The sequence below is a fragment of the Zosterops lateralis genome (genome assembly GCF_965231275.1).
Source record: "Zosterops lateralis genome assembly, chromosome: 8".
NCBI lineage: Eukaryota > Metazoa > Chordata > Aves > Passeriformes > Zosteropidae > Zosterops > Zosterops lateralis.
The window spans coordinates 7,296,184-7,322,724 of NC_139768.1; the positions used below are offsets into that span (position 1 = coordinate 7,296,184).

A 26,541-nucleotide genomic window follows, 5' to 3' on the forward strand; every position below is an offset into this window, starting at 1 on the left:
TTGAACAGTGGACCAAACAGGGGAATTGGGATCTCAGCCTTGATTGCTCCCCATGCTCTTTCCAATACACAAACTGCAATAACAACATTCAATCTCTGTGTGTCCTTTGTTCCATCCTGGGCAGTAAAGTGTGAACCCTGCATCAAACTTAACATTCTTTGGTGAACCCTAGCCTTTAATTTTTCATTTCTTGTGTGGTACAAACACCAATTTGATGTTCCTTCTCTTCCTTACTACTTAGTTCACCCTTGAACACCCACCTGGACACAGAAAGTCATGTATAAAACATTGAGATTTAGCATGTACTGTGAGTTAAGCACCCATGTCTTGTTCCCATTTCAGTAGGATACACAGAAGAAATACAGACATAAATCACAACAAAACCAGGAGTTACTGTATGACAATTTTTTATTTTATCAGTATCAAATTACATAGCAAAGTAATGAATGCAGTGTCAGATCACCTTTTTGAATACTGTAAATACAAACAAAATCCACCATATTGCTTAATTATCTAAAGTAAATTAAAAGTTTAAAAATGTGCGTTTCAGAGATTCCATTTGGCATATCCTGTCAATATATCCTGCATAAATATTTCTGTACCTCATTTTCATTATGTGTACCTTAATGCAGCCTCTAGAAAGCACGCATGGAGGAGATAGGACCTATCTGTATGTTTATTTTTATCACCAAGTCATGCATCTGCCCTGAAATCACTGAAAGTACCTATCTGCTAACTCACCTGACAGATAAAAGTGACTGTACCTATAGACCTAGAGATGTACTGACAGATAAGAGTGGCCAGACCCAAAGCTACTGCCATCAGTGCAAGATGGCTGAATACAAAGTATCACAACTGTGGAGCAGGTCTTTAAATTACTGACAAAACAGTGATGTACTTTCATGGAAGCTGGACTATCTGATGACCAGATCTTGTACATTCCAATATGTATGGAAACTCCAGGGACATTTACACCACTCTTTACACAGGTCTGACTCTACTTAGATAGATAGAACAACTCCCTGTTTATAAGGTTAAGTTATGAATATAGTCAGGTCTGTTGATTTCATGTAAGTTGAATAAGATTTGGCCACAGCTGGATACAAACTAGATAATTCAACAGAAGTATTTTAATGGTGTTAATCAGCAGTGTCATTTAAACGGGACTTCCTTGGAAACTGTGTAAATAGAACTTTTTCCTGATGGATGAGATATTAAGCTTCACTTAGCACTGTTCCCAAAAGTTAAGACTACTGAGACGTGGTAGATGTATGAAATGGAAAACACTATAGAAATACATATTTTGTTTAGAATACAATGAACAGAAGTACAGAAGCGTTGATGCAGGTACTGGAAAGGTAAGGAAAGGGAAGGAGGAAAAATTTAGGCAGCAATCCCATGGCAACACAGAAGTTACTCTTGATCCCTCCAATTCACCACTATCAGTGGAAGTCAGGCTTCTCTGGGAAGGTGCAACCTGAACGCTTGATGATCACGCTGGCGGCGTAATGCCCAGCCCGGATGCACTCGGTCACCGGCCGGTCATAGACGAGCTGGGACAGAAAGCCTGGGGGAGAGAAAGAGAAGGAAGAAAACAGCCAGATTAGTTTTTTGAGTATATCAGTTTGTTACAGGCACTGAAATACTGGCCTGTCTGTGTGTACCCCTGCAGCCTGGCCAGTTTAAATTGAGAATCACGCCTGAGTGACCTGCAGGGCTGGAGTGGTGCTGCTGCTGTTCCTTTGTGAAGTCTCCATTTGGTAGCTTCCAATAAATTAAAGATTATCAAGACTGATCATTATTAGTGCTCTCAAAATTATTTTAACAGAATTCCTGCTCTCTTCTTTATAGAGATAACCCCTGATTCCTCAAAAAGAACATTTTAAAAACAAAGAAGCAGTTTTCCCTGCTGAAGAGAGTTCCTTCTGTTCTTACTGGCTACAGCTACAGCCCCAACACAACTGTGTGCAAGCTTTTCTCCAAAAAAGAGAAAGGCATGTCATAGAGAAACATTATATTCAGAGTTACAGGTGCTCACAGTGCAAAAAAAAAAGTGAAAAATTTTTACCTGATGAGGAAAGTTGGATGACATCAGTTGCATTTGAAAATGGGACATTTAAGCTACAACTTCAGCAACAGTGGGTCCCCCTGAGCATGGGCAGATACCCCCCTGAAGAGCAAACTGTGCAGAGAACTGAGCACCTCTCAGAACCAGGGCACACAGTTCACAGCTTCAGCTGCCACAGCCTGGAAACCCAGGAATCACCAAGAGCTGAGTGCTTTGAAAACCTGAGCATCTCCTAAATGATCAGAGGTAGGCAATCCCAAAAAGATACTTGGAGAAGTTTAGTGCAAGCAGCACCAGAAATGTTATGGATTTAGTCCCTCATTTCTGAAGCATTTTGTCTTGGCTGAAGCTATTGTGATCAAAAGCATGACAGAACTTATGGCAGAGGTGAAATATGTATTTTAAATTTGGAAGAGGTTTTTGAGATGTGAGAAGTAAACTTAGTATCTTATAATTTAAAACTCCGCTCTGTCATTCTAGAGGTAATATTTTATTCACTTTTATCCTGTTTTTAATATGTTTCAGATGTATCTCTCTTTCTCATCCAATCACAGAAGGAAAGTGAGACTTGCCCAAGAAAATCAGAATTCTAGCAAGCTGAAAGATGTTCTTTTTAAAGATTTCATCCACCATTTCAAGTTTCTGTCATGCTCAGGCTTTGGGCCTTGACAGTACAAATGTAGTCTTGAAACCATGTCTCTGCTAAGTACTGTGTAAAACTCGTAACTACCAACTTCTGACATATTACAAATTCTGATTCAAAGCTGATATGTTTTGCTAGTTTGCTTCCATATTCACGTTCTCTGTTCATCTGGGTTACTATTGGGAACTATCCACACTGTATTGTGATGCTGTCATTTAACCTGTGCTCTGTTTCTAAATAGTTCCTTTTGTGGTACACCACAGCATAATTTTAGAAGATAATAAAAATATTTAATCCAATGCAATGATGTCTGATCTTTGGAGATTAAATATCAGATAAAATAAGAAAAATAAGGTTAGATTAATGAAGGATGATACTGGTGAGCAAGACACAATTTCTTGAATTACCAATATCTATCTTGGCTTCTTGGTCATGACTGATAATGAAAAGAAGCCTAATTGATATACAGTTTTTTCTAAACTGCATCAAATTGAAGAAGAGTTTGAAACTACAAAATCTATAAATCAAGCACTTTTCCTTAGAATAGGGAGGCCATAAAGAGTAGACAGATTAGTTAAAAAAGGAGAAAACTCATATATTTCTGGCATCAATACTTTTCTAGAGAACTACATATTGGCTGGAATGTCACAGATATTGACTGACACTAGCTCGGAAAAAATGACTCTTCACCAACAAAAGCTAAGTCCATAAGCACAAGTGAAGACGGCAGGAGTTATCAGTATACAAAGATAAGAATCTGAAACAGGAAGAAATTGTACTGTGAGTGCTATCACTGATGGCAGTCAGGGATGACAGACAACACAGCTGTGGCAGGATGGTCCAGCTGCAATAGTTGGGTAACAGTTGAGAAATTCAAACAGCATGCCTGGCAGAAATCAGATCGTTTCTGAATAACGAGATGAAAATGGTCTGCTCTCCATTAAATTAACATGCATTCTTAGGAGAAACTTTCTTGGATATGTGGAGGGTGTCAATCATTAAATTTAAACTGCCTGGGAGGCAGGAGCTTGCCAGTGTGCTTCTGGGTGGTTAAAACTTGAGAGCAAGTTGTAACCATATGTAAAATGAGGCTGTTAAGACAGTCCGTTTCTGACTCAGTAAGTATGAAGATGCACTGGGCAGGTCTCCAAAGGCAAACATGGGGCTAGGTTTTGTGCAGAGCATGAATTCAGAGAGAGGTTTATACAAGAAAGAACAACTATCCTCTACATTTATGATCAAGGCATCAAACATACATGAAGATGAGAAAAAATCCACAGAGCAAAGGACCATAAAACATGAACTACTTTTCAACACCAACTAGACTGACACTGTCATCACCTCCCAGGCTCACTGTAGTTTCAAGTTAGTATGAGTCTTTTGTCTTCAGTGAAGCTACTTCTTATTTATTCTGATCTAAGTGAAAGCAGAGTCAGGTGAAAAAACATTTTGTTCTAATTGGGGATAGAAATGAGAGATCTCTGTGATTTAAGAGTGTTGCAGAAATGACATTGAGTACAGCTGTCATATATGAGATATGTAGAAACTGCAGTGGGGAGTTTGCCCTCAAACCATTCTCTTGTCTGCTGAGTTTCTTTTAAAAGGTATGTGTTTCATAGATGAAATGGAAATAGCAGTATCTGACACAATATCGCATGGAATGACAATACAAACACACATATCACAAACAGAACTACATCACATAGGAAGACTAGGCAGTTGGCAAAGCAGACCCCGAGGGAACACCAGAAAGCAGTGTTGTTTGAGCAGAGAAGCAAAGAGCTCTATCAGGTTGGCTGCCTTAGCTGCAGAATGTTCTTTTTAGTTAATGCAGTAAAAAGCAACATGGTCAGAATGTAATTCAGAGTTTGCCTCCCCCAGTGTATAAGGCACGGTGATGCAAACCCCATGAGTCATACTCTCAAGGCATGGATTCAGATCTGAGTTCCAGCTGAAGAAGTTACTCCCCCATCTGTTTTTCACCATGCTGCTTTGCTGCTGCTATAACCTGATCCCCTGTCAAAACGAGCAGATCAGTTTAAACAGTAGCTGTGGAGCAGGGGATCTTTGCTAACCCAGCCGACTGAAGATGAAGTGGGTTAGTGAGCACTCAAGCAGCCCGACCAGCGAGCAGGGCAGGGGAGGGAAGATGAGAAGCAGTTGAAGGCTGTAACCTCTTAAGGTGCCATGATTGGAAATGCAAGAAGATAAGTGAACATGGCTTCAGACTTACTTCATACTCCTCCTACAACTTCAGAGACCAAAAGGGCAGGACTGAATTCTGATCCTGTATCACAGACCTAGATCATCCCAGCACATACTAAAGTAGCTCAGCATCTACTTCATCTCTGTGTGGTCTGAACTGGTCCCTGGCTATCACTGGAATGGAGTGCAGAAAGCAGCAGTAAATTTTGGCTACACTAGACAGCTTCACTTCAAGTATTTTACCAAAACAACTTCAGGCAGTATTGTTTACCATGTTGTTACTGCAGCTGTTCTGCAGTAGCACTTCTGCACTGCTGAGGCTTGGATGGTGTTGCGAGCATTGTGCATCACTCTCATCACACTAGAACACAAAGGCAAGAGCCAAACTGGAGGCTTTCCTGTCTGCCTCCCGCCCTGTTATCCCATAACATGCTAACTGTTAATGGAGGAAGGAAAAAGGCAGCTGCAGGATGTCTAGCAAGCCACCTGGATGTAAGGAGCCATCTTGGTAAGCTTTCAGAGTAGACTGGGATTCCTTTTGTCCTTCACAAGCATGGATACCCAAGTAACCACCTTGCACCTACTAATGGTGAGAACTTCTTTGGAACTGGGTCCAATTCATCCCACTTATCTTTCCTAGAAAAAAGCAAACTTTGCTTCAGAAGTTGCTTTAAACCTTAGAGTGGTACAAAATGTATTTGCATTTTCAGATGATAGAAGTGATTATAAAACACCAATAGCTATTTTTGGCTCTTAATTATTTCTTTTTTGCTCAGTAGAAAAAAAGCAACTCTGGAATCACTTTGCTCTGAAAAGTGTGCCTGAAATAATTGAGAGTTAATCTTTATTATCTCCAGCTTCCTTACTACATATTCTCAAACACAATGTTTGTAATTGTTAGGTCTGCAGACAGAATGAGGGATGGAAAAGTGAAGTTGCTTTGTTCCTTTTTGTGCTCCCCACCCAATGGAAAGTCCTGTAAGCCAAGTGCCACAAGTGGTGCTTGAGCCTCACAGCCAGACCCAAACCAAGGCCCTCACTGAGACCAGCTCAAATCTCTTTGGGGATGTCAGTACAAGTTTGAAAAGACACAGCAGGACAGTCCACTGACTGACACAAAAGGTGTCTTCTTCACGTTGTTACTCCTTAGAGTTGAGTAGCACTTAAAAATCATTCACGGAGAGCCAAGTTGATTTTCTAGCAAAACAGATATTTCAGAGGCAATTTCACTGAAATCAGTGATTTCTCTGAAAGTTTTATTTCCAGATTATTAGTGGTAATTCTGAATGAACACTTAGCACTAGTGCAGTTGGGCAGGAATGTGGGAGTCCAATAGTAGAGATCTAAAACAGCTCTGGTCTGCTACAGCCATGGTTTAACAACACTTAAAAACAGCTCATATTGAAGCCAAATGTTTCATTTCAAATTGTACACTTGACAATTAATTTTAATGACTGTTAATTACTAATGCTGGCTGAAAATCCATTTATAGCCCCCAACACCCAGCTCCCCCACTACTCGTCTTTCTGCAGTTTCTCTCACACTTCCAACCTTTATAAAATGCCCATGGCAAAATTAGTATTTGTTTTTTAATGCAAGAGAGAAAAGCTGAAAAAAATCCAATTATCAAATGCATCAATTATAAACAACTACAAGCTGACCCTGAGTCAGAGCCCCTCAAAACCTTTTTGCTATGTGATGTTCCCAGACAATTCTGCTTCCAGATGAACCCTGAAGCATCTAACCTATGCTAGACAGGCCATTCACCAAAAAAATTGTCCCAGCACAAAAAGGATCATGACCAGCTTAGCTGACTCCTCTTTTTTATATTTAAAATTCCTACAGCCTAATTTGTGAACTGCACTTTTAAAAAATGGTGTTATTTCACCATGGGGACAGTTGCAGGCACCTTTTCACACTCTTGTTCATATACAGAATTTACCACAGTTGCTGGGACGCTCATCTATTTTTAGGTGATTCTGCTAGATTTCCAGGCCAGGAGTGTGGGAAGATGCAGTTTTCAAGAAACATCACCCAGTCAATGTAAAGACTTGCAGCTGATATGACTGGGGCTTTTTCTGAGGTCTTTTAGCAATGTTGGAGCTGGGTAATGTTGAAGCACGAGCCTGGTCAGTAGTAATCAGGTGGCTGACAGTGCTGCTGCCAAGAGCCAACCAGCCACCCCAGATTTTGTAAAAGATGTTGGCATCAGTCGATTCAGCGATATAGTCACTGCACGACCGTACGTCAACATGCTGAGGTTTCTCCTTTTTTAATTTTGTGGCAGATGGTGGATATTACAGCCAAGAACTGTGGTAAGCCAGAGGCCCTGCCCATTGCTATCAAACCAAATGTTGGCTATTCTAAATGGAAACGTTTTTGATTAAGGGTGGGATTTGGCTTCTGTTTTCATGTCTTTTGGCACTGTGGTCTGACACATCAGACTTACAGTATATAAGACAAATTAAATGTAAGCATCTTCAAACACTCTATATTTCTTTCAACCTTCAAGCACTTTTAGCACTTTCTGAAAATTTACTGTAAAAATGATTCCATACATGCATATATATGTTATTAACTGCAAATGTATATGCATAGAAACACTTCTCTTTTTCTCTCTTTTAAAATGAAATGGCTCTGTGCTTAGACAGAACTCTAGTGCCAGGCTAATTACAGTTGAAAGAAAAAAGGTTATCCACCCTTCCGTAAAAATGGTCATTTAAGATGTATATCTAACAAGTGGCAACCTTGAAATCTCTCACTGCAAAGAACATTAGAAAATCCTTCCTGACTATACCACTGGAGGAAAGTTTTAATAAAAACTAATTAAACTACAAAAATCTCAAGTGGTTAACTGATTTTAGGGGCTAAATTTCTGGCACTTCTAATTATCCTCTTGTGGCTTCACTTAGTGTTTCACAACCATGACAGATGACAATGAAAAACTGCAGTTAAATTCATCCTCCCTGACACCATGCTAAGCACTAGCTTCTCCCTCTCCAAGTAAAATCAATACCATGTTTGAGTAAACACGCTTACAGCTTTATTAGGATGTCTTGCTTGTTCTGTAACAGCGACCTGAAGCTGTGGTAGCAAATTGACTCAACTCAGTTAAACCTAGAGAGCTGAGTAAGAGGCTCATCGATAAGGTTGTTATATAAATAAACTGCAGGAGACCAGAAAGCTGGAACAAACAGCTTGGTAAATGTCAATATTTTTACTTCCAGAGAATGACAAAACCATGAGATCACGACTAAAATGTTTCAGAAGTCTATATCTACTTTATTTATAAAATGCTCACGTGCTAAAAGCATTTCACTGCCCGTGTACAAGAAATTTCTTACTTTATAATCAGCAGTGTGAAAACTAAGCCAAGCATGGTTTAAGAAATGCAGTGACATTGGTATCACTGTGCCTATCCCTCTTGTTTTCTTCTTATTTATGGATACATTCTCAGTGCATTGAATTTCTGTAAGGATCACTCAGATGGGTGTACATCTTCCTCAGCCTGAGGTTATACTATCATTTATGGACACATGCAAATAATACAACTTTGCATTTACTAGACAACTATGAATAAGTGAAGGGAGTGTTTTCAGTTTAGCAGCCTCTTCCTGGAATGGAGAGGAGGTGTTGAATACACAAAACAAAAAAAAAAAGAATGCAGTCTCTAAAGCTTTAAAGCATTACACGTGGAAAATGTTAATGAAAGGTTTCTGCAGAAATGTGACACAAAAAAGATTTTATTACATCCCTGTTATTCCATTAGGCATCAGTTACTCAAGGCTGAATAATTTCACTGCATTGCACATGATTGCCACTGTTGGGCTCTACTGGGCCAGCTCACTGCAGCTCAAAGAACAAGGTGTCATCATAGTTCCCAGGGCCTGTATGTGCTCAGGCCCAGCAGAGGCTCCCTCTAAGGAAAATCAGCAGTCTCCTTTCTTTGATGCTTTCATTCAGGTAGGAACGGTGTGTGCAGCTCTGTGGTTGTTTGCCCCTGGAGGCTGTGCCATGGATTGAGAAAACAGACCCTGAGGTAAAGTCTACTCACATTGATGTGAGTTTTTCTATTACTGCCCTGTGCCTTGACTGCATACTGTCCACCTTCTGAGGGAACAGCTCAAAGCTGGAGCTTTGTTATATTTTGTTATAAATATAAGAAGTATTTTACACTCTGATATGCTTCCACATTAATCATCCTCAGTGGACTCCATTTATAACCTGTTGCATATAATTTCTATTAAATTCCCCATTGCACGTTACTGTCCAAGAAAAGAACCATTTCAGTCTATAATATGCTCCAAGAAAGATGTGATAGAGAAAAATGATAACAACGTTGTAACTTTTCATGGCTTGGTCCTATTTTTCATTTTTAAGTCCACATGATGAGCTTTGGGAAATTTCCTTTAGGATCAGAATCTGATTGCCTTAGGCTTGTCTCCAGCAGCCTCCAGGGGAAACATTTGATTAAAAAAAACCCCTCCAAGCTTATAAGGAGTATCCAAGGCACTCATGTGCCAAACCAGAAACAGGTATTTTCATTGGAAGTACTTTGTCTATTTGAAAAAAATACTTTCCAAGCTGATATTTCTCTTTGTTTTTTCCTAAAAGCATTTCCTAGAAGTGTTCTTCAAAATCTAGAGTTTTTCTTGGTAATTTTTGAGACAGAAGAGTGAAATAAGCTTTCTTTTATTAGTACCTGTGGAAAGTTTCTGAGCCTCAAACCAGATCTGTTGTATTGACACTAAATGGTGCCAATTACTACACCTACAGCTTGCAACAAGAGGAACTGCACTAATTTACTATAGATATAATGAAGTTCTAAGGATAATAAAATGGAATAATATGTCCTATTCTCTTAGTTTTTAACATATATTCAAGAGCAAAAAAGGTTGCACGAATGTAACTTCATAGTCAAGATTCACATACACGAAATTTAGGAGATTTGAAGTTGCATTTGCAGAACAACCATCCCTCAGGAGAGTTTTATTTGCAGGTGTGCTTGCACACAGCCAAGCCAGCAGTATGTAAAGAGAATCGAAAAGCAACACCCAGTGCAGTGGGAATATGGGGAGCTAGGCAGCCTGTGAATTTCCTGACTTTTGTGGGCTGAAATAGCCTACCCCAGCATTATATTCATAACGCTCCTACTTTAATACAGCCACACTTAATATCTTTCGTCTTTTCAAATATCTGTTACAGTTCTGGATTGATAGCAAAATTTTACTGATCACCAATAACAGCAACATCCCCTTCCACTGGGTCAGAGATCAGTGTCAAATCAACCAACAAGCACTGCTATGACCACTGCTTTTAACTGCAACCACGTTTTTACTTTTAATTCCTTTTTACTGCAATCTTGCCATCTTCCCACTTCAAGTATGAGCCCATTGCAGTGTGAGGGAAGTGAACAAATTCTGGGATGATCTACCATGTTGTTATATAACAGAGGAGCTGTAAGTGAGAGAAGATCCAGCTTGTGAACACCACTGCCTGAGAAGTGTCCTTATGGTCACTGTGTCCATGTCCTTAGCACCCACTGAGGCATGTTAGATGTCAAACAGACAATATATTCCAGTGTGTTTTTGTATTTCATTGTGTGGTGTTTTATCTCCTGCGAATATAGCATCAGCTTAATCTGACACATCATTTCTTAGGGGACTATATCCTGCCCTGATTCCCAGGGGAATGTTCTTGATGATCCAATCTGACGAGTGCCTCTGTCTCTACTCAGAATACATTAAAATAACACAAAAATATTGCCAACAGTCTGCAAGCAAGGTAATAGTAACTCATTAAAGTAATTTCTAACCTTCCACATGAACATTTTCTTTATCATTACATGATTTTCTAACACATGACACATTAACATAAAATGAAATGTTATGAGGGTAGGCATAGTAGGCATGACAAAGTATTTTAAACGGTGATGATTTGCTTTGAGGCGTTAAGTCAATTTGTAATTGTCCCACAGCTATTACAGCAAAAATTGGAACTTTCTAATTGGTTTTGAAAATCTATTTTTAACACAGTAGGTTTTTTTTTTTTTTAAAGTGTACACAACCAATTTGACGTTTATTTTTCACAAAACCTGTCCAGAATGTCACTGAATTTATGGTGAGGTAAATTAGGCCTTTTAAAAGCCAATTTTGCAAAATATTAATCCTCTTGCTGTGTACTGAGACTCCCTTAAAGTGTCACTGACAGGAAGAGAGACAGAGGCTAAGGAATCAGGTCCTGCTTCAGTCTAATTAGAAACTTCTGAGGGTTTTTTAATTCCATACACTGATCCTTTTAAGTGGATCTTTCTCTTCTACATGCTATTTAAGAAATGACAGCAAGTATTCTGTGTTTTGCCTTACTTTTATTCTACTATGTCTTTTTCTGGATTGCCTTTAAATGGAACAGGTGAAAATGTGAATGATTATATTTACATTACTGTATTATAAGAATACATACGTAATGAAATTAGGAGGAACAGTTGGAGACCAAGTGAAGGATAGCAATTAAAACAACGAAAACAGTATAATCACAATTATACTTGGACAACACATGCAAACAGGTTTACATATGATGTCAGCACAGAAGAGGGTATTCTTTCCATAGAAATAATTTTGAATGGAAACTGGTAAACAAAGAAGTAGGGAATTAAAAAGAAAACAGAAATATTCCATGTTTTTTCCTGAGTGAGATCTACTTTTATGGTTTAGTTTAAGTAGCTGCAATTCAAACTGTGGCAAATTTTGAAAATGAGTCAATACTAATGTTGAAATTACCAGCAACTGACTACACTATTGATCAGGAAAATGATGTGCCTCTAGCTGAGACTGAGAAAAAAATCAACTAGTAGCATATAATCTGGTCATTTTCTAGTTTGTAGAAGGTCAGTTACAAAGATAACGTGGTCATCTAATAGTCTGGGTTTATGTGGGATGTTTATCTGACAGGGTTCCAAATGCCATCAGAACACAGGGGTGGTAAGTCATGGACATGTTGACAGGTTATCCCCCAGCAGGCAAAGATTGATGCCCTCTCTGCAGCTCAGCTATTATACTCCTGTATGCTGTTTATAAACCAAGAGTAATAAAGACAGGCAAAATGGGCTGTCAGTCAAAGCGCTGATGACACAAAGTAAGTATTTTTATTTCAAAGCTTCCTATCTCATCCTCCATGATCTCAGGAACAACAGGAATGCTCAGAGGCAATTAGCCACCAGTGTCGTACAAATGAAAACAAAGAGAGTGCTGCTTATTTAAAGTAGTACCCCCTCTCTCTTTGCTGGTGAAGATAAATTTTGTAGCAAAATTCAGCCATTACAAGTTACATGCACATATATATTTAATTGATATCACCAAAAAAATATCCCTTGCTCCCAGCTGGCAAGTAGCTCTGCATCTCAGAGCTCCGGTGTTATCAGAAGGGAGTGTTTCACAGCAGTGACATTTTATCCACTGTATTTCTCTCTATCAAATGTGATTAAAAAATGATGAAAACTTCCCAAGGTATCTTAAGCAAGTATAAAAACATTATAAAAATTAAAGATGGCTATAAGTGGATGAAGTAGCTTCTGATATACTCCTGCTGTTCAGTAAAGAAAAGTTCCCAGCTCCTTGCACTCCTACTTCAACAAATCTAGAATGTTCTATGGGCAGTGAATACTGGAGGGAGAGCAACCCTTACAGCACAGGTTTATACAGAGAGGAAAACACAAAAAAGAAGAGAAAAGTTCATTTTTAGTGTAAATGAATTCTTCTCCAGTCTTCAAGAGCCCTAGAAATGCATTAAGTAACTTTCTTTTTAATATAGTCACAAGCTTACCCATAATTTAGTGTTCTGAAAAACCATTCAAATCTGCCTCTGCTGAAGGCATTATCAAGATCTTTTTGCATGTTTAGCACTCCTGGAATAGCCATATAGGAACTATTCATAAGAGCTTATTTCATTTCTCACATGTGCACATGCCTCTATCCGCACAATGCTTGCACAAGAAATACATAAGGGACTTGTTAGGCAGAGTCATGAGTACAGCCCCTCTTTGCCCTAGAACAGATTTATTGCAAGAAGATGGAATTCCCACTCTTTGAGCTTGATTTTTTTAATTTGGTCAGCTCCTACTCTGGAGCCACCAACATTGCCCTCTGAAGATGTCTGAGTCTGGATTTCCAGAGGAGTAGGAACTGGCACCTGGAAACTTAATACCTATAGGATTATAATTCATAGGGCCATAACACAATTTAGGTGTGAAGGGGCCTCTTTTGGTTCACTTGCTCCAGCCCCTGGCTTAAGGCAGGGTCAACTCAGATGATGTCAAATCCCATCAAGATGATTTTTTAATTTTAAAAATCACTGGATTCCTTCCATAAATTATGGATGCTACAGAAAAACAGCATAGGAATTATGATACTGGCTTCAATTATGTTTCAATTTTTATCAATATTATACTTGCTGAAATCCACCAGCTTCAGCCAAGGTATTTTAAAGCTATCCTAGTGTGTTCAGAAAACAGAAACAAACCTTTTTTCCAAGAGTTTCTGAATCAAGCACTTAATAGTAGAGGAGTAATGATGACAAATTATTTTGTGCACTATGTATTCTTTGTAAACACTTATTTTTACTTCTTGTACTGTGGTTTTATAGATACCCATGTACACACACGTATATGTACATGCATAATATATTCAAAGAATATTTCACACGAAAGATAGTATTTCAATATTTGAATAATGTAGAAGTATATAAAATATTACTTAGTTCTGAAATCAAAGCTGAATGTCACTCTATTCAAAATCACTTGCATTTACCTCATGAACAGAGGCTAAAATTTGAACAATGTGAGAACCTTTAGGCAAACTCCTACAAGCCCAAGATCTTTATCTAATTTGTACAGACATTTAGATTAAGATGGAAAAATAATGCTTGGAATTAACCTCTCTATTAAAGATGAGGAAGTGGCTTTACTGACACAGTTTGGCTCAAATAGAATCAGAAAGATTCTCAAGTATCTTCAGTAAGCCCTGTGGTTCCTAAAGAGGAGATAAGGATGCCATGAGGCCACTCACACAAGGACACATAAAAGAGGATGACTCCTCTTTTGCTGCTCTCCCTATCTCTATCAGAGTAGTTGTCTGATAGCTGAGACAGGAGTTGGCCATCTCATAAGGCTCATGCTGGGCTTCACAGGGAAGAGAAAGAGAGAGAACTGCTTATTCTGTAAGAACGTGCACCAAAAAATCGTGACTGTAGCTTTCAAACTGTAGCTAGCAGCTTTATGAGATTCCTCAGCACATGAAAGCTGCCAATGCCATTTTTAAATTGACAGGTGGTTTGAGCCATTGACCTCCCCTTTGATACTGACAGAGGCAAATTGCTATCTGGCACTGTACAATGCTTAATGAAGAGCTCCTTCTACCTTGGGATTTCTTTTCCTTGAGAATGGTATAACATCTTTATAGCATGGTGATAAGTAATACACACTGGCTGTGATCATTCTGTCACTGCCTTATCATGCTGCTTGAGAATGATTTGTGGTTCCATTTCATACTCTGGTACTTTTCATGTAGTATATGACTAAATCATAGCAGATTATTAAGTCAATATATTTATATTGATGGAACCTGAAGAAACATCGATTTTACACCTTCTTCTATTCATTTGTTATGAACTCTGTACTCAGTTCCAGTGACTAGACAGAGTCTAGGGGAGAGATTTTGCAGGGAACAATGGCAGCAACTATGAGAACAGATGTGTATTGTTTTCATTAGTTACGGTGGCAATGACAAAGGGGAGTTCAAACAGAAGGCAGGCCTATTCTGGCTAAAGAGAGCAGGATGGCATAAAGGAAAGCATATGATGGTAAAACTGTCTGTATTTCAGTCTATTTATTGCCATTAAGTAGGCTTTGATTATCATTACTGCAATGGTTCAAACTGGGGCTGCCTAGTAATAAATAAATGTTAATTTAATGAGCAACAGAATGCTCCCCAAACTCTACAAACTAAGGCTGTAATTCCATTTAGAAGACTCTCTTGTGACATAAGCCATGTCAGCAAAGCTCAAGTGATTTGCCAATGTCATAAGCATCAGGAGGTGGAATTGCAACTTTAATTTATGGGTATTTCAGGGATTTATAACCAAATATCTGTGGTACTCCTGAAAACCACAAGAGGTGCTGAGATGCTACAGAGTAAACCATTACTGCTTGAACTTGGAAAAGGTAGCAGTGTTGCTGGTAAGCAATAAAAGCAGAACTGTGGTAGTGTTGTTTAGAGAAGTGTTTTTAGCATAAAGATACCTGCAGCAATTTTAAAACCCAGTCTCTTATTCATGCACTGCACCAGCCTGAGTGGCAGATGACTTGATGCCTGCAGTAAGAATCAAGAAATTCAGAAATATTCCTGGTGCCAACTTAATAAAACCACATTTCAACTGAAGAATGTGGTTTATTTCTTGCTGCTAGCTGTTGGGGTGAGCTAGTTCTCCTTGGAGGCTGGCAGCTTCATGTTCAGAAATGCTGAACTCATGAATCAACTCACAGAGTTACGAGTGCCCAGAAACTTTGTGTCTTTAAACTTTTTCTTGACTTTACGGTCTCAAGAGCTTCAGTAGTTAAACTGGTTCTAGTAAAAAAAACCCCACAGTTTTCTTTTTTTCAACTTTTACATGGAGAAACATATGAGGGGTGATTTGCCAAGTTGGCATAATTATTGAGAAGGAATTTCCCTACAATTTGTGAGTTATACCTCTGGAAGAGAGTGCCACTGTGAAAGACCTTTCAAAATATGATAGAGTCTAACAAACTTGACCTCCTAAAGCAAAATAAATCTTGTTTGATGAGGTTAGTTCCTATTATATCCCACATTCCCCTCTCAGCCAAGACACCTGCTCCAGAAAAAAACACTGTTCAGTCATGTTAATATACTGGCTCCAGAGAAGTACAGGAAACTTTGCCATGGGAGTCTTGTTGTTTGCTGTTTGAATAAAGGAACTACGTTTCCAGGAGGGGATATTGTAAACTGAGTGAATTTTTTAGTTAAGGGATTAATTTTGAAACATTTTACTACAAGGACACTAAAATCAAAACATTACCTGTTGCCTAGGTAGTAACAATTGATAAAAAACCTTAATCAAAGAAAGAAGCAGAAAAGCACTGAAGAGAATATAACTTTTCTGTTGTAAAAATTCTGTCAGGACAGTAACAATACAGCTGGCTCAGTGCTTGACCCAATGCAAGAAGATGTGTATGTTGAGCAGAATTACCTACACCACTGCACAGGGCTTGCTACTAAGGACACATTCAAGAACTTCTCCTGTTCCAAATACACATTTTGAAAACATGTGAAAAGTGTGACACAGATAAAATACAGACATTTCCCCCAAATGAAACACAGACCAAATCAAAGCCCATCCAGTCCAGTATCCTATTTCCTACATATGGGAAGGAAAATTAAATGACTCCTTGAAGACCACAGTACACATAAGACTAGAATCAGCTGTGTATCTAGGCTGTTATGAGCTCCAACTCTCCCATCTGGACTAAACTCAGGAAAATCTATTCTCTAAGGAGAATAAATGATGAATTTATTATTTATGGAGTGACAGAGGAGACCTGAGATATCCCAGAAGCCAGTGGAAGAACTATGGATATTCTGCAGCTCATGTTGCTTGGAGTCACAGGAGAGAGAAACATGGTTGGTGCAACAAGGGGCTGAGCTCACAGACTGACACTCAGGTAACTGTCCAACTGCACGGACAGCTCAGATAGATTTGCCATGGCTGAGCTGACTCCCATTACAGAGGAGAAAACAGCTGTGGTCCCTTCCCTGATAGTGAGGGAGAACTGTACAATGCACTGGACTGCACTGCACTTGTGCCCCAATTTAAAAGCATCTGATGCCTCAGTGCCATTTGTGTGGCAACTGAAGATAATATGCATCCATAAGCAGTGATATAGGACTTCTGCTAAGGTTATCCCCAATAAACAGAAGTTTGCTGCATCTTAACACTTAAAAGGATAAGGGAGAAATAATCTTTTAGAATATGTCTCTTCATCACTCTCTTCCACAGATTAACATTGTACACATCATCTTCCCCCTTTGAGAAAGGAATCTCACAACTGATCCAAGACCAGCCTGACAGGATGTGCCCCAACTTCCACTGCTGGTGGAAGGCAGTAGTTTGGAATAGAGACTGATCTGGTTTATATCAGCCTTTCCATTCAGGATATTCTGATTAAAGTTAATGTTTTAGCCCTCCTATAGAAAACCAGCAGCTATGGCAGTACCAGGGAAAAAGATGTAATTTAAAGAGGAAGGCTTTTGAGAGATCTATTTTTAAATTTGATCTTTTATATTATAAAACAGTTCTTAAAGCCCTGACTATTTAGTTGCAATATCCTTCTTGCAGCTAACCTAGGAAAGAAGAAAATTAGGATTATTAAAACAAAAGTCCTGATTTCAAGAGGCCTAAAACTGAAGAACGGAAAATAAATATAACCTGAGATAAACATGGCAGACACATGAGAACAAAATAGGCAAGACCTATTCTCTCTTTTTTTCCCTCTCACAAGAACAGCAGCTTCCTGGCACAGCTGATACACAGAGCAAATGTATACAAGAACAAGCACTTGAAGATGATCTCATTTATGTTATACTCACTGTTACCTACTGGTTCAAATTTAGTCTTGTTTGTGATTTAGGAACAATAGAGAGTGACAAGCATGCCCTAAAAGGTGTATGAATAATACAACCTATGTTTCCCTCTATTTCTGTCCTTTTTGATTCATGAAAGCACTGAAGTAATGAGTAAAAACATTCCTGTTCTCAGACAGATTTAAGTATATACTGAACATTTATCTTTGGTTTAAATGCTGTATTAAGTAAGGATGGAATTACTCACATGCTTAAGATTAAGCTTATGTTGAATATTTTCTTGAAGCTTTAATTTGGACACAATTCTGAAGCTTTAATTTGGTAACACACTGCTTGTTATCCCCTTCAGAGCTACAAGACTGAGCCCTGCAATTCTATTTATAAAGTCTCTTTTGTATTTCCAGTAAATTAGTGACTAATGGAGCTCCTTACAGCTACTACAGACTGGATATTAGAGCCTTCAGGATGCAATAGTGCATCACAGAACTACATGGATGAAGGTTACAATGAATGACAGAAATCTTGGATTAGATTGAGTTTTGGCTTATATTGAATAATTTTTTTACACAGGCATAGACATAACATCCTCTTTTTTCCTTAGAGCTTGGGCCAAAAAAAATAGTAAGTTTGCAAATGGATATTAAGCAATGCCAGATATTTTCGGGGTTTGTTTTAACAAATTAACCCTTTGCGTTCTTTTCTGATGTTCAAATAATTGTATTGGAAGCAGATGTTCTACCAAAATTTACATGATCAGAGACATTATGCTCACTTATTAACATACTGTTTAATATTCACTACAACCTGTTTTAAAGAACAACAATGTGTTAACATTTAAGCCAGGAGGGATTTCTGTACACTATATAGTACTTGATGCAGCTTGTTTATGCAACAGTCTGACAGATACAATTAATCTCATGAAAACGACCAGAGTACAGCATAATGGCATATTATTTTTGAAGTAATAGAAACACACTTTCCCTTTGGAAGTTAGAACTTAATTAAATCATATAACTTCAGGATGCAGAGAAAAGCTGTAAAAGAATGAAGCTCGTTGTGAAGGACAGCTGAATGAAAAACAGTAGATTATATATAGAGAGAATAATAAGATAATCTCCAAACAACAGAAAGAAGTAAGAAATACCTCCAACAAATGCATCTCCAGCTCCATTGGTATCCACAATTTCACTCTGATCACTCACCAACACAGGGAAAGTAGTCACTTCATTTTCTGTAGAGAAAGGGAAGAATAAAACATGAGTTACTTGGGAATCTTATTTTGAAATACACAACGAACAGGGAAAACCAAAACAACTCAAAATGATGACCTTTAGCATGATAATTTGGGTAAAAATAGATTGAGTTTATAATTCTGTCTGTATTTACTTCATAAGGATATGGAAACACATTCAAACAAACCATAAGTTGTGGGCATTTTCATTATTTACTCCCAGCCTCATTTATTTTCTCTAGATCCTAATACTAAGGAAAAGAATAAAAGAAAAAAAGTAAATCAGAAGGAACAACGTAAAACACGTGGGCATATGGATAAGACTGAGAAAAATCCATCCTGCCAAAAACAATGCTTTCTACTAGTTGCAGGAAGGTGAGATAGCCTCCAGAATGGCCAGTACAAGCCTCCAAAAGATCAACAGAAACTGCTGCATTGTTAAAACCAAAATAGATGTGAATTAACTGAAATAAAACTGTGAAATAAAAACCAAAACCAAGTGTAAATCAACGTGCTTCCAAATTATACCTCTAAAAAAATCCATATAAGTAAGAAGCCTTGCCATCTGACTAGATTTGGTTTCAAGATTTCAATGATTTAGCTCTTTTCTTTAGTATTTATTTCAAAAACCCCAACTATTTCCTTCAGCTCCCTGCCCTCTACTGGCACTCATTAAATGTATTGCAATAGGTGGATACTCAGCATCTTCACCTCCAACTCACTGCCACACCACAGTTCAGCATAATTACACCACTTAGGTATGATAACTTTAGAGTTCCAGGGTTATAAATTTAATATATGCCACTAATTAATCAGCTATGGCTTTCCAGGTGGTAATGTCATAATGACGTGATAAAAATATAATTACCACCTTGTCACAATACCTTGTTAAAGTGTAAATTACCCCTGTAACAGAGCCAATGGAAGTTCTGCCTCTGGTAGTCAGTATGCATTAAACTGTCTCAGAGCAAACAGATTGTCCTTTGGCAGACAGCAGGAATTACAAAAAGGGGAGGGGGAAGAAAAGCCTGTCAACCAGTGAAAAGAAAAAACCATCAGAGCTGTTTTCTTTTAATTTTTGGTAAAAATAGAAATAAAATGGAAAACAGAGCTTCCAGTAGCTGAAACCTGGAGTCTTCACTGTCCAGCAACAGAGCAGATCATAAAAATCACTCCTACACTGACATACACAGTAGCAAACAAGGAAACCTAGTTTGGAAGGCATATAAAGAATTCACAGTCTCAAATCAGGCAAGTCTGTGTATGCTGCAGAGGTACCAGAAGGATCCTGGTTTCTGTGAAATGCAGTGTATCAGCTCTACTGCTCTTCACCATCTGCTACTAAGTGAACCAGGCAGATATAATGATGCTGCCTCCAGAGGGAACTGTTGGCTGGCCCACCAGGAGGGGAGGGGAGCATTAGCAACAACTATCCATGAGAGGCAAAGGAAAAAGGGTAATGAAAAACATAAGATGAATATTCCAATTAAAGAACAGGTTTCAGTCAGTTCTCAGTGCATCCTACTCTCTACCCTGTTAAGAAAGCTATTTAGAAACGTGCTTCAATGCTGTGTTGTGCTCTTAAGATAAGTCTTCAAGAGCAATGTTTTTTAGTAATTTTAACAGGATTCATTTGAATTGGAAATCATGAAAGAGAGGTCTTACATTAAACTCTGCCAGACAAGCAGAGTGTATTCATCCATTTCACAAGAAGGTATATTGATTTGCTCTAGATAATACTAAAACAATGAACAATGTGCTAAGTCTGTTGAAGACACATTGTAATAAACTAACCTGCTCCTTCCCAAGTGTGCATGGGCACACACAGATGTTCTATGTTAAATGCACAGCAGACAATTGCATATGCATACAAATGTCTGTGCTTGGGCACAGAGAGTGAATAATGCACATTGTACTTTGAAAGCTGTAAATGGGGAGTGGCATCAAGATTCTGTTCAAGCAAACTAGCACAAATGAAAGTTATCATCATCATCTTTTTCCTTTCTTTTCCTCTGTCTTGACTCCCTCCCTCAGCTCCCTCTAGTATGTGCAGGTAAGTATTGCACTAGGAGCTCCTATTCTATTCTTTCTGTAGTAGATATAATTGTAACTAACTGAATTAGTCTAAAACCCCAAATACAATAGGAAAGTCTCCTGGTGTACAATCTTTTTGAATTTTTTTTCTGGTCACAGTTTTCCATGTCTAGCTGGGTAATACATCTTCTATCTGCAACTTCCTATATATTCTCAAGCAATAATTTCATATTGCTAAATACTGAAGTTTAAGAAGGAGCCAGAATGGCTTTGGAGCACGTACTAAATTATAAAATATTACTATCTGCACACATCAAATCGGCAAATTATCTGTTTTTAGCCTTAGGAGAACTCCTAGCATAGTAGAGTTAACTAAACTACAGCTGACAATAATACATATTGGAAGATCAACAAAAGAATATCAAGGTTTGGGGGGTTTTTTTGTCCTTTCTTTTACAATAAAAGAAGTAAATTAGAATTAAAGCTGCCATCAAATCACTGTTACTATTAAATTTCTATGTCTGTGTAACAGCACCAAAAGAGCTAATTTCTCTTACTGAGCTGTGTTTTGTAGCAACTAAACACAACAAGATGAATCACGATGAAGCAGAAGTCTCCATTCTGAGTATCCTTGGTTTTGCAAATTTAATGTTGCTTTAACTTCATTTTTGATCCATTATGTTATAAAACTCCCAAATCCATCATAGTGAACATTGAGACACCTTGGCTAAGTGCACTGGTCGTCAGTGGCCTTGCTCCTCAAAGTCAGTTCTGATTTCATTCATCATTCTGAGAGCTTATGAAATAAAGAATAATTACGTAAGTGTTTTGAAGCCTAAGTGCCACTGCTCTGGGCATGAAATCCAGTGTTCTATTTTTATGTAACAAATATCTTCTATGACACAACATATTTCACTTGGATATCATTTCCTGGAAGCTCAGGATTGTGAGCGCAAATTACAACAAGCTGACTACAATTAAGGAAAGTTTAGAAAATAAGCATTAATGAAATCTAAAATTTTGGGGCTTTGATTCAACTTCCAGTGACTTTACATTTGTCAGGAACTCAACTCCTTCAAAATGACATAGAAGTAATCCAGCCCAGACATTAATGTGACTTCATAGGCCAAAGACAAGGTAAATTCATAGGTAAGTCAGAAGGATATAGCTCATTGGTAAATTTAGTTATTATTAATCTCTCACATTACATATATAAAGATGTAAAATCTCTATTTTCCTAGTCAAAAATATATATCCTATCATATCCAGCTTAACATATTATTGTAGGTAAAACAGTCTGGAGAGATAATAACTGTAGAGCTGGAGTAACTGAGAAAAGCCAGTGCTCCTTCCATTCTAATACTCTTAAGCTCCCAAATGAACACAAGCCTGTGCCACAATGTTAGCAGAAACAATCGAACCCCGATGATAGGTGCAAATACTACAGGTCTGTCTCTAAACCAAATTAGAATCACAGACTACATGTCTACTCTTAGTACAGTAATAAACACCAGCAAGCAATCATTACATCCAATTAGGCTGAGTACTTTCCTTAACTGGGTCATTTACCAGTCTCTCTTGCTCTTAAAAGTAGATTAAATGTGTAAACTTACATTTAATTACCTGTAACAGAACTCTTATGGGCAACATGTTGGAGTGTCCTTAATTTGGTTTTAAAATAAAATGAAAGGAAGAAGGTAGACCTAAAATATACACAAAAAAGGTCTAGCTATTTCCTCAAATAATCTTTTGATCCATGGGTTGGTAGTGGTAGTACAGATGCTTACAAGATGGAGTCACATTCATGTTTCTTTTGTGAGCTTTAACTTGTAAAATAAAGCAACAACTGTGAAAGAGAATTCTGTCCCGTCTCCTCCTCACCTCCACCCTCTCTAACTTTCTTTAGATCAGGCGCCAAAAAAAAAAAAAAAAAAAAGAAAAAAAAAAGAGAGAGATAAAAAGAAAAGAAAAAAAATGAGACAGGAAGAACTTAACAGAACATAGAAACCTGAACTCAAAACCTATAAATGTCTCTGGGCAGCTGTAAGGTAAGAAGTAATGAGAAAAGTATTTGAAACCAGGCCATGTTGCTTAGGATGATTTTTAGCTCTCACCTGTCTCCAGAAGATAAACCCCAAAAGGCTACAGGCTCTAAGTCTCTTTATCTCCTTCAGCACATCAATACATCTTTAAAAACCCTCAGTATAGCAATACTTTCTCCTGTTTTGTTTGACAGTAAAATAATGCTGCTGCTGTCTTTCACAAGTTGACATCACACACAATAATGTACATCAAAGAGACACTGCAGCTCCCCCACCCAATCAACACAGCACTGTCCAAAGCTACAAGGCAAGGTGGAACCCCAGCTAGGAATCCTTCAGACTTAAAGTGATGATGTGCTTTAAACACATCACTGTCACTTCTAAGCAAACAGAATGAGATCCCACATTTTCAGGCTGGGACTTTCTGATGCCAGTTCTGGATGGACACTCTGGCACTCCTGGCACTTTCTGGCTGTGTGTTAAGCTGGCCTTGTTTTGCACACCAACAGCTCCTCCCTCCACCATCTAGGTGTGTGCACTGTGGGCCTGGGGCTGTGGCTATGTAGGGTTTGTCAGAAAAAGAAGGAATCTCTTTGTGCCATCCAATGGAGTTACAGCATGACAAGCAAGACTCAAGTCAGCCACATGCTTTGGGATCTTTCCATCAAGTATTTTAATAGTATACAACAAATGATGCTTTATTATAATGAATTCTATATGCAACTGAGAAATCTTTATAACTAGTAATGTAGAAGTTGTTTATCCTTTATTGCTACAATAAAAAAGTGACCCTAAACAAGTTACAGAGCAGCTGTCATTTATAATGTTTTAATATGTCTGTGGTTTGATACAAGTAATAAAAATATTAATTGATTTCCATAATAAAAACCCCAATTAATGGGTCTCTTTAGCAATGGAGTTAAAATTCTCTTTGCAGCTTGCTAAGCAAAAGTGTTGATCAGGATGCAAAGGGCTGTCCCTCAGAGACAGCTGGTTCATTTTCAGTAGAAACAGAGAAAGAATATGATGCCAAAGACTTTGAATCTCCTGTGGCTCTGGTCATAGTCCCTCAGATACCCGTAGGGGAAATGACAGTGTGCACACGCCATTTTCCTCTATCCCAGGAGGTAAATGAGACTTGTCTTCCCCTTACAGCTCTCCTCAGACATACAAATTGTACCATTATCTGGTCAAGAGCATTTTGATTCAGGAGTCATATTTGTGGCCTCTCACTGAAGTGTGATTCATAGGATTAGCGTTAATAGGGGAAAGAAGGTTCATCCGAATCAACTCATACACATCAACTATTAGCAATAATGTAAAATTAAACACTAGTTCTGTACATAGTGTGCATCCTCTGAACCTACACCTGACTCTGTCTGCAATCCTGTTAATGCAACACCACTCCTTTGAAATAACTCTTGATTTATACCACCACAAGATTGGACTCACAACTCTGTACATAGTTACAACAATTTTAAGAAATGTAACAGCATTGACTAATGGCTCATGGACATCCTCTATAGGCAAAATGTATTTTGTTTATTTTACCAAAGGTGTGGGGCACACTTAAATGTCATTGTTTTCTATATCATCACTGTCAGTGCCAAGAGTTAAATCTCTACTTTATTTCTCATATTAAATAATCTTTAGCACAAATAAACAGAACACTTTGCTTAAAAGATGGAGAAGCAGGAGGTCAACAGATAATACTAGTTCTGCTTCAGTTTGTTGCTAATAAAACATTTTTTATTATATATATGTGCATATATATTTATATATATGGAAAAACTGCCCTAAAGAACAAGCTGCTGAATTTTTCTGGCATGTGTCACAATGTTTAAGGTTTAGAATGGCAATGAACTCTGTTGAAAAAGCCTCACAAGCACACAAGAATATTGCCATTTGCCCGCCAGGCACTGATTTCAGAGGCAGCTGAAACTGCACCCACTGAACTGCCAGGAAATGCTCTGCTGGAGCTCAGCATGGCTGCTGGAGACATAAGGTAGTGTTCAGAGCTCAGGCCTCTCCTCTGACTTCTGTCCAGGCTCACACAACACTGAAGACTCAGGACAGGCAGGGGTGTGAAGTCACAGACACCAAAATCAAGTATTTCAGATACAACACAATGACTGTCTGGAAATACTACAAAGAGCTCGGATCAGTCCCGAAGACAGGAGAGATGGGTTACAGTAAACAAAGCCCATAAATTGTATTATCCTGGTCTCTATGAGGAGCAAGCTCTACCACAGTGAGCTGAGCCACAGCAGTGAGCACAGGGTGACACAAAACCTCCTCTGGCCTTGGATATTAACAAATGTAAGTATCTCTCCCTGCACTGTAAATCCTACATATATTGCTTTGGGATTGTACATCTTACTTGATCCTCACAGGTAAAAAAACCAAGCCACACCCCTCCACCATTATTTTTTGAGCTGTGTATGGGAATTAGAAACACAAACAAATCTATTTCTGTTTGTAAATAGGTAGGCAAGACTTGTAAACACACACAGACTATGAGAGCTGGAATGTCCATGTCTAGTGTAAGGAATACATCACAAGGTGTGTCTGGGTTACAGTGACACACATTTGGCTCCTTCTGAAGCTTGGCTGTAGAGACTGTGCAAACATGAAACATCTCTCAGCTCAGAAACCAGACCATGTTTGCACTGACCAACACACCAACAGGAAACGTGTGTGCTTGTGCTCCACTTCATGGTGTTCTACAGATGGATTTTAAACCACTGCACAGCCAGGCCACCAAAACACTGTCCTATGGGAGAATCTTCTGACAATCATCAACCTATAAATCATGTCAATGCAACTCCTGCTCAAAAGCTTATCAGGGCATTGGCTAAAAACAAAATAAAACCCAAAAAAGAGAGAGAAACACATAATAATCTGATTTTGAGTAGGACAAAAACTCTATTCTGCCTCACATTTTTCATACATTAAGCATATTGCCCTAGTGGGGTAAACACACCTGTCAAAACTTGCAAGCTTTCTTAGCTCTACCTCAGTTTCAGAGTGGTGAACACAGAAATCACATCATTTAAATAAATGCCATGTTACATGACAGCTTTTTTTCTGCTACATGATAATCTGAGAAGCATGGGTTGTCAGTGGAGGCAGAAATGGGCCCAAGGCACTTCTATTTCACTTGAGCATCAGTAAGACTGAAAAGAGAAGGAGTGAGCATTAGGTCACTACAGAGCAGCTCTGAAGGAGATTTTTCTTCTGGGAGAATTTATATTTAGTTTCATAAATAAAATCAGTCCATTGGAATGAGAGAGACAGCCTTCCCTAGATATATTACTAAAAATAAGTTAATGTATATATCTGCTTCTCCTTGAAAAAAACCCTATTTTGTTACTAGCTAAACATTGATGAGGTAGCTATACCACAGAAATTCTACAGCACTGCCTTTAAAAATTCAAATTACATGTAGAAATTTCAATTTTTAATCCTTTTATCTCAGAGCTCAGCTCTAGAATTTTACAATTCTTTTTCTTCTCATTCTATGTTTGTAAGCCCCATGTTTCCTTTAATTAAGATCTCCCAAGACTACTTATTTATTTTTGAAGAATAAAACATGCTTACTAAATGAATTTTATCAGACTTTAGCAGGTTTTAAATCTATTTAGAAGATGTCACTGCAGTGGAGGCCA

General features: G+C 38.2%; 1 protein-coding gene across 2 annotated transcripts in view; it reads right to left on the reverse strand.

Moving 5' to 3' along the window:
* Nucleotides 1–390: 390 nt before the first annotated feature.
* ADK (adenosine kinase) overlaps nt 391–26,541 on the reverse strand; it is a 270,375-nt gene continuing 244,224 nt past the window's right edge. For both annotated transcript variants that reach the window (XM_083866949.1, XM_083866950.1), the window contains exons 10-11: nt 18,711–18,797; nt 391–1,567 (exon numbers count right to left, since the gene is read on the reverse strand). In XM_083866949.1, coding sequence (XP_083723075.1) covers nt 1,443–1,567; nt 18,711–18,797 — 212 coding nt within the window. In that variant the 3' untranslated portion in view covers nt 391–1,442. The remainder of the gene's footprint in view (nt 1,568–18,710; nt 18,798–26,541) is intronic.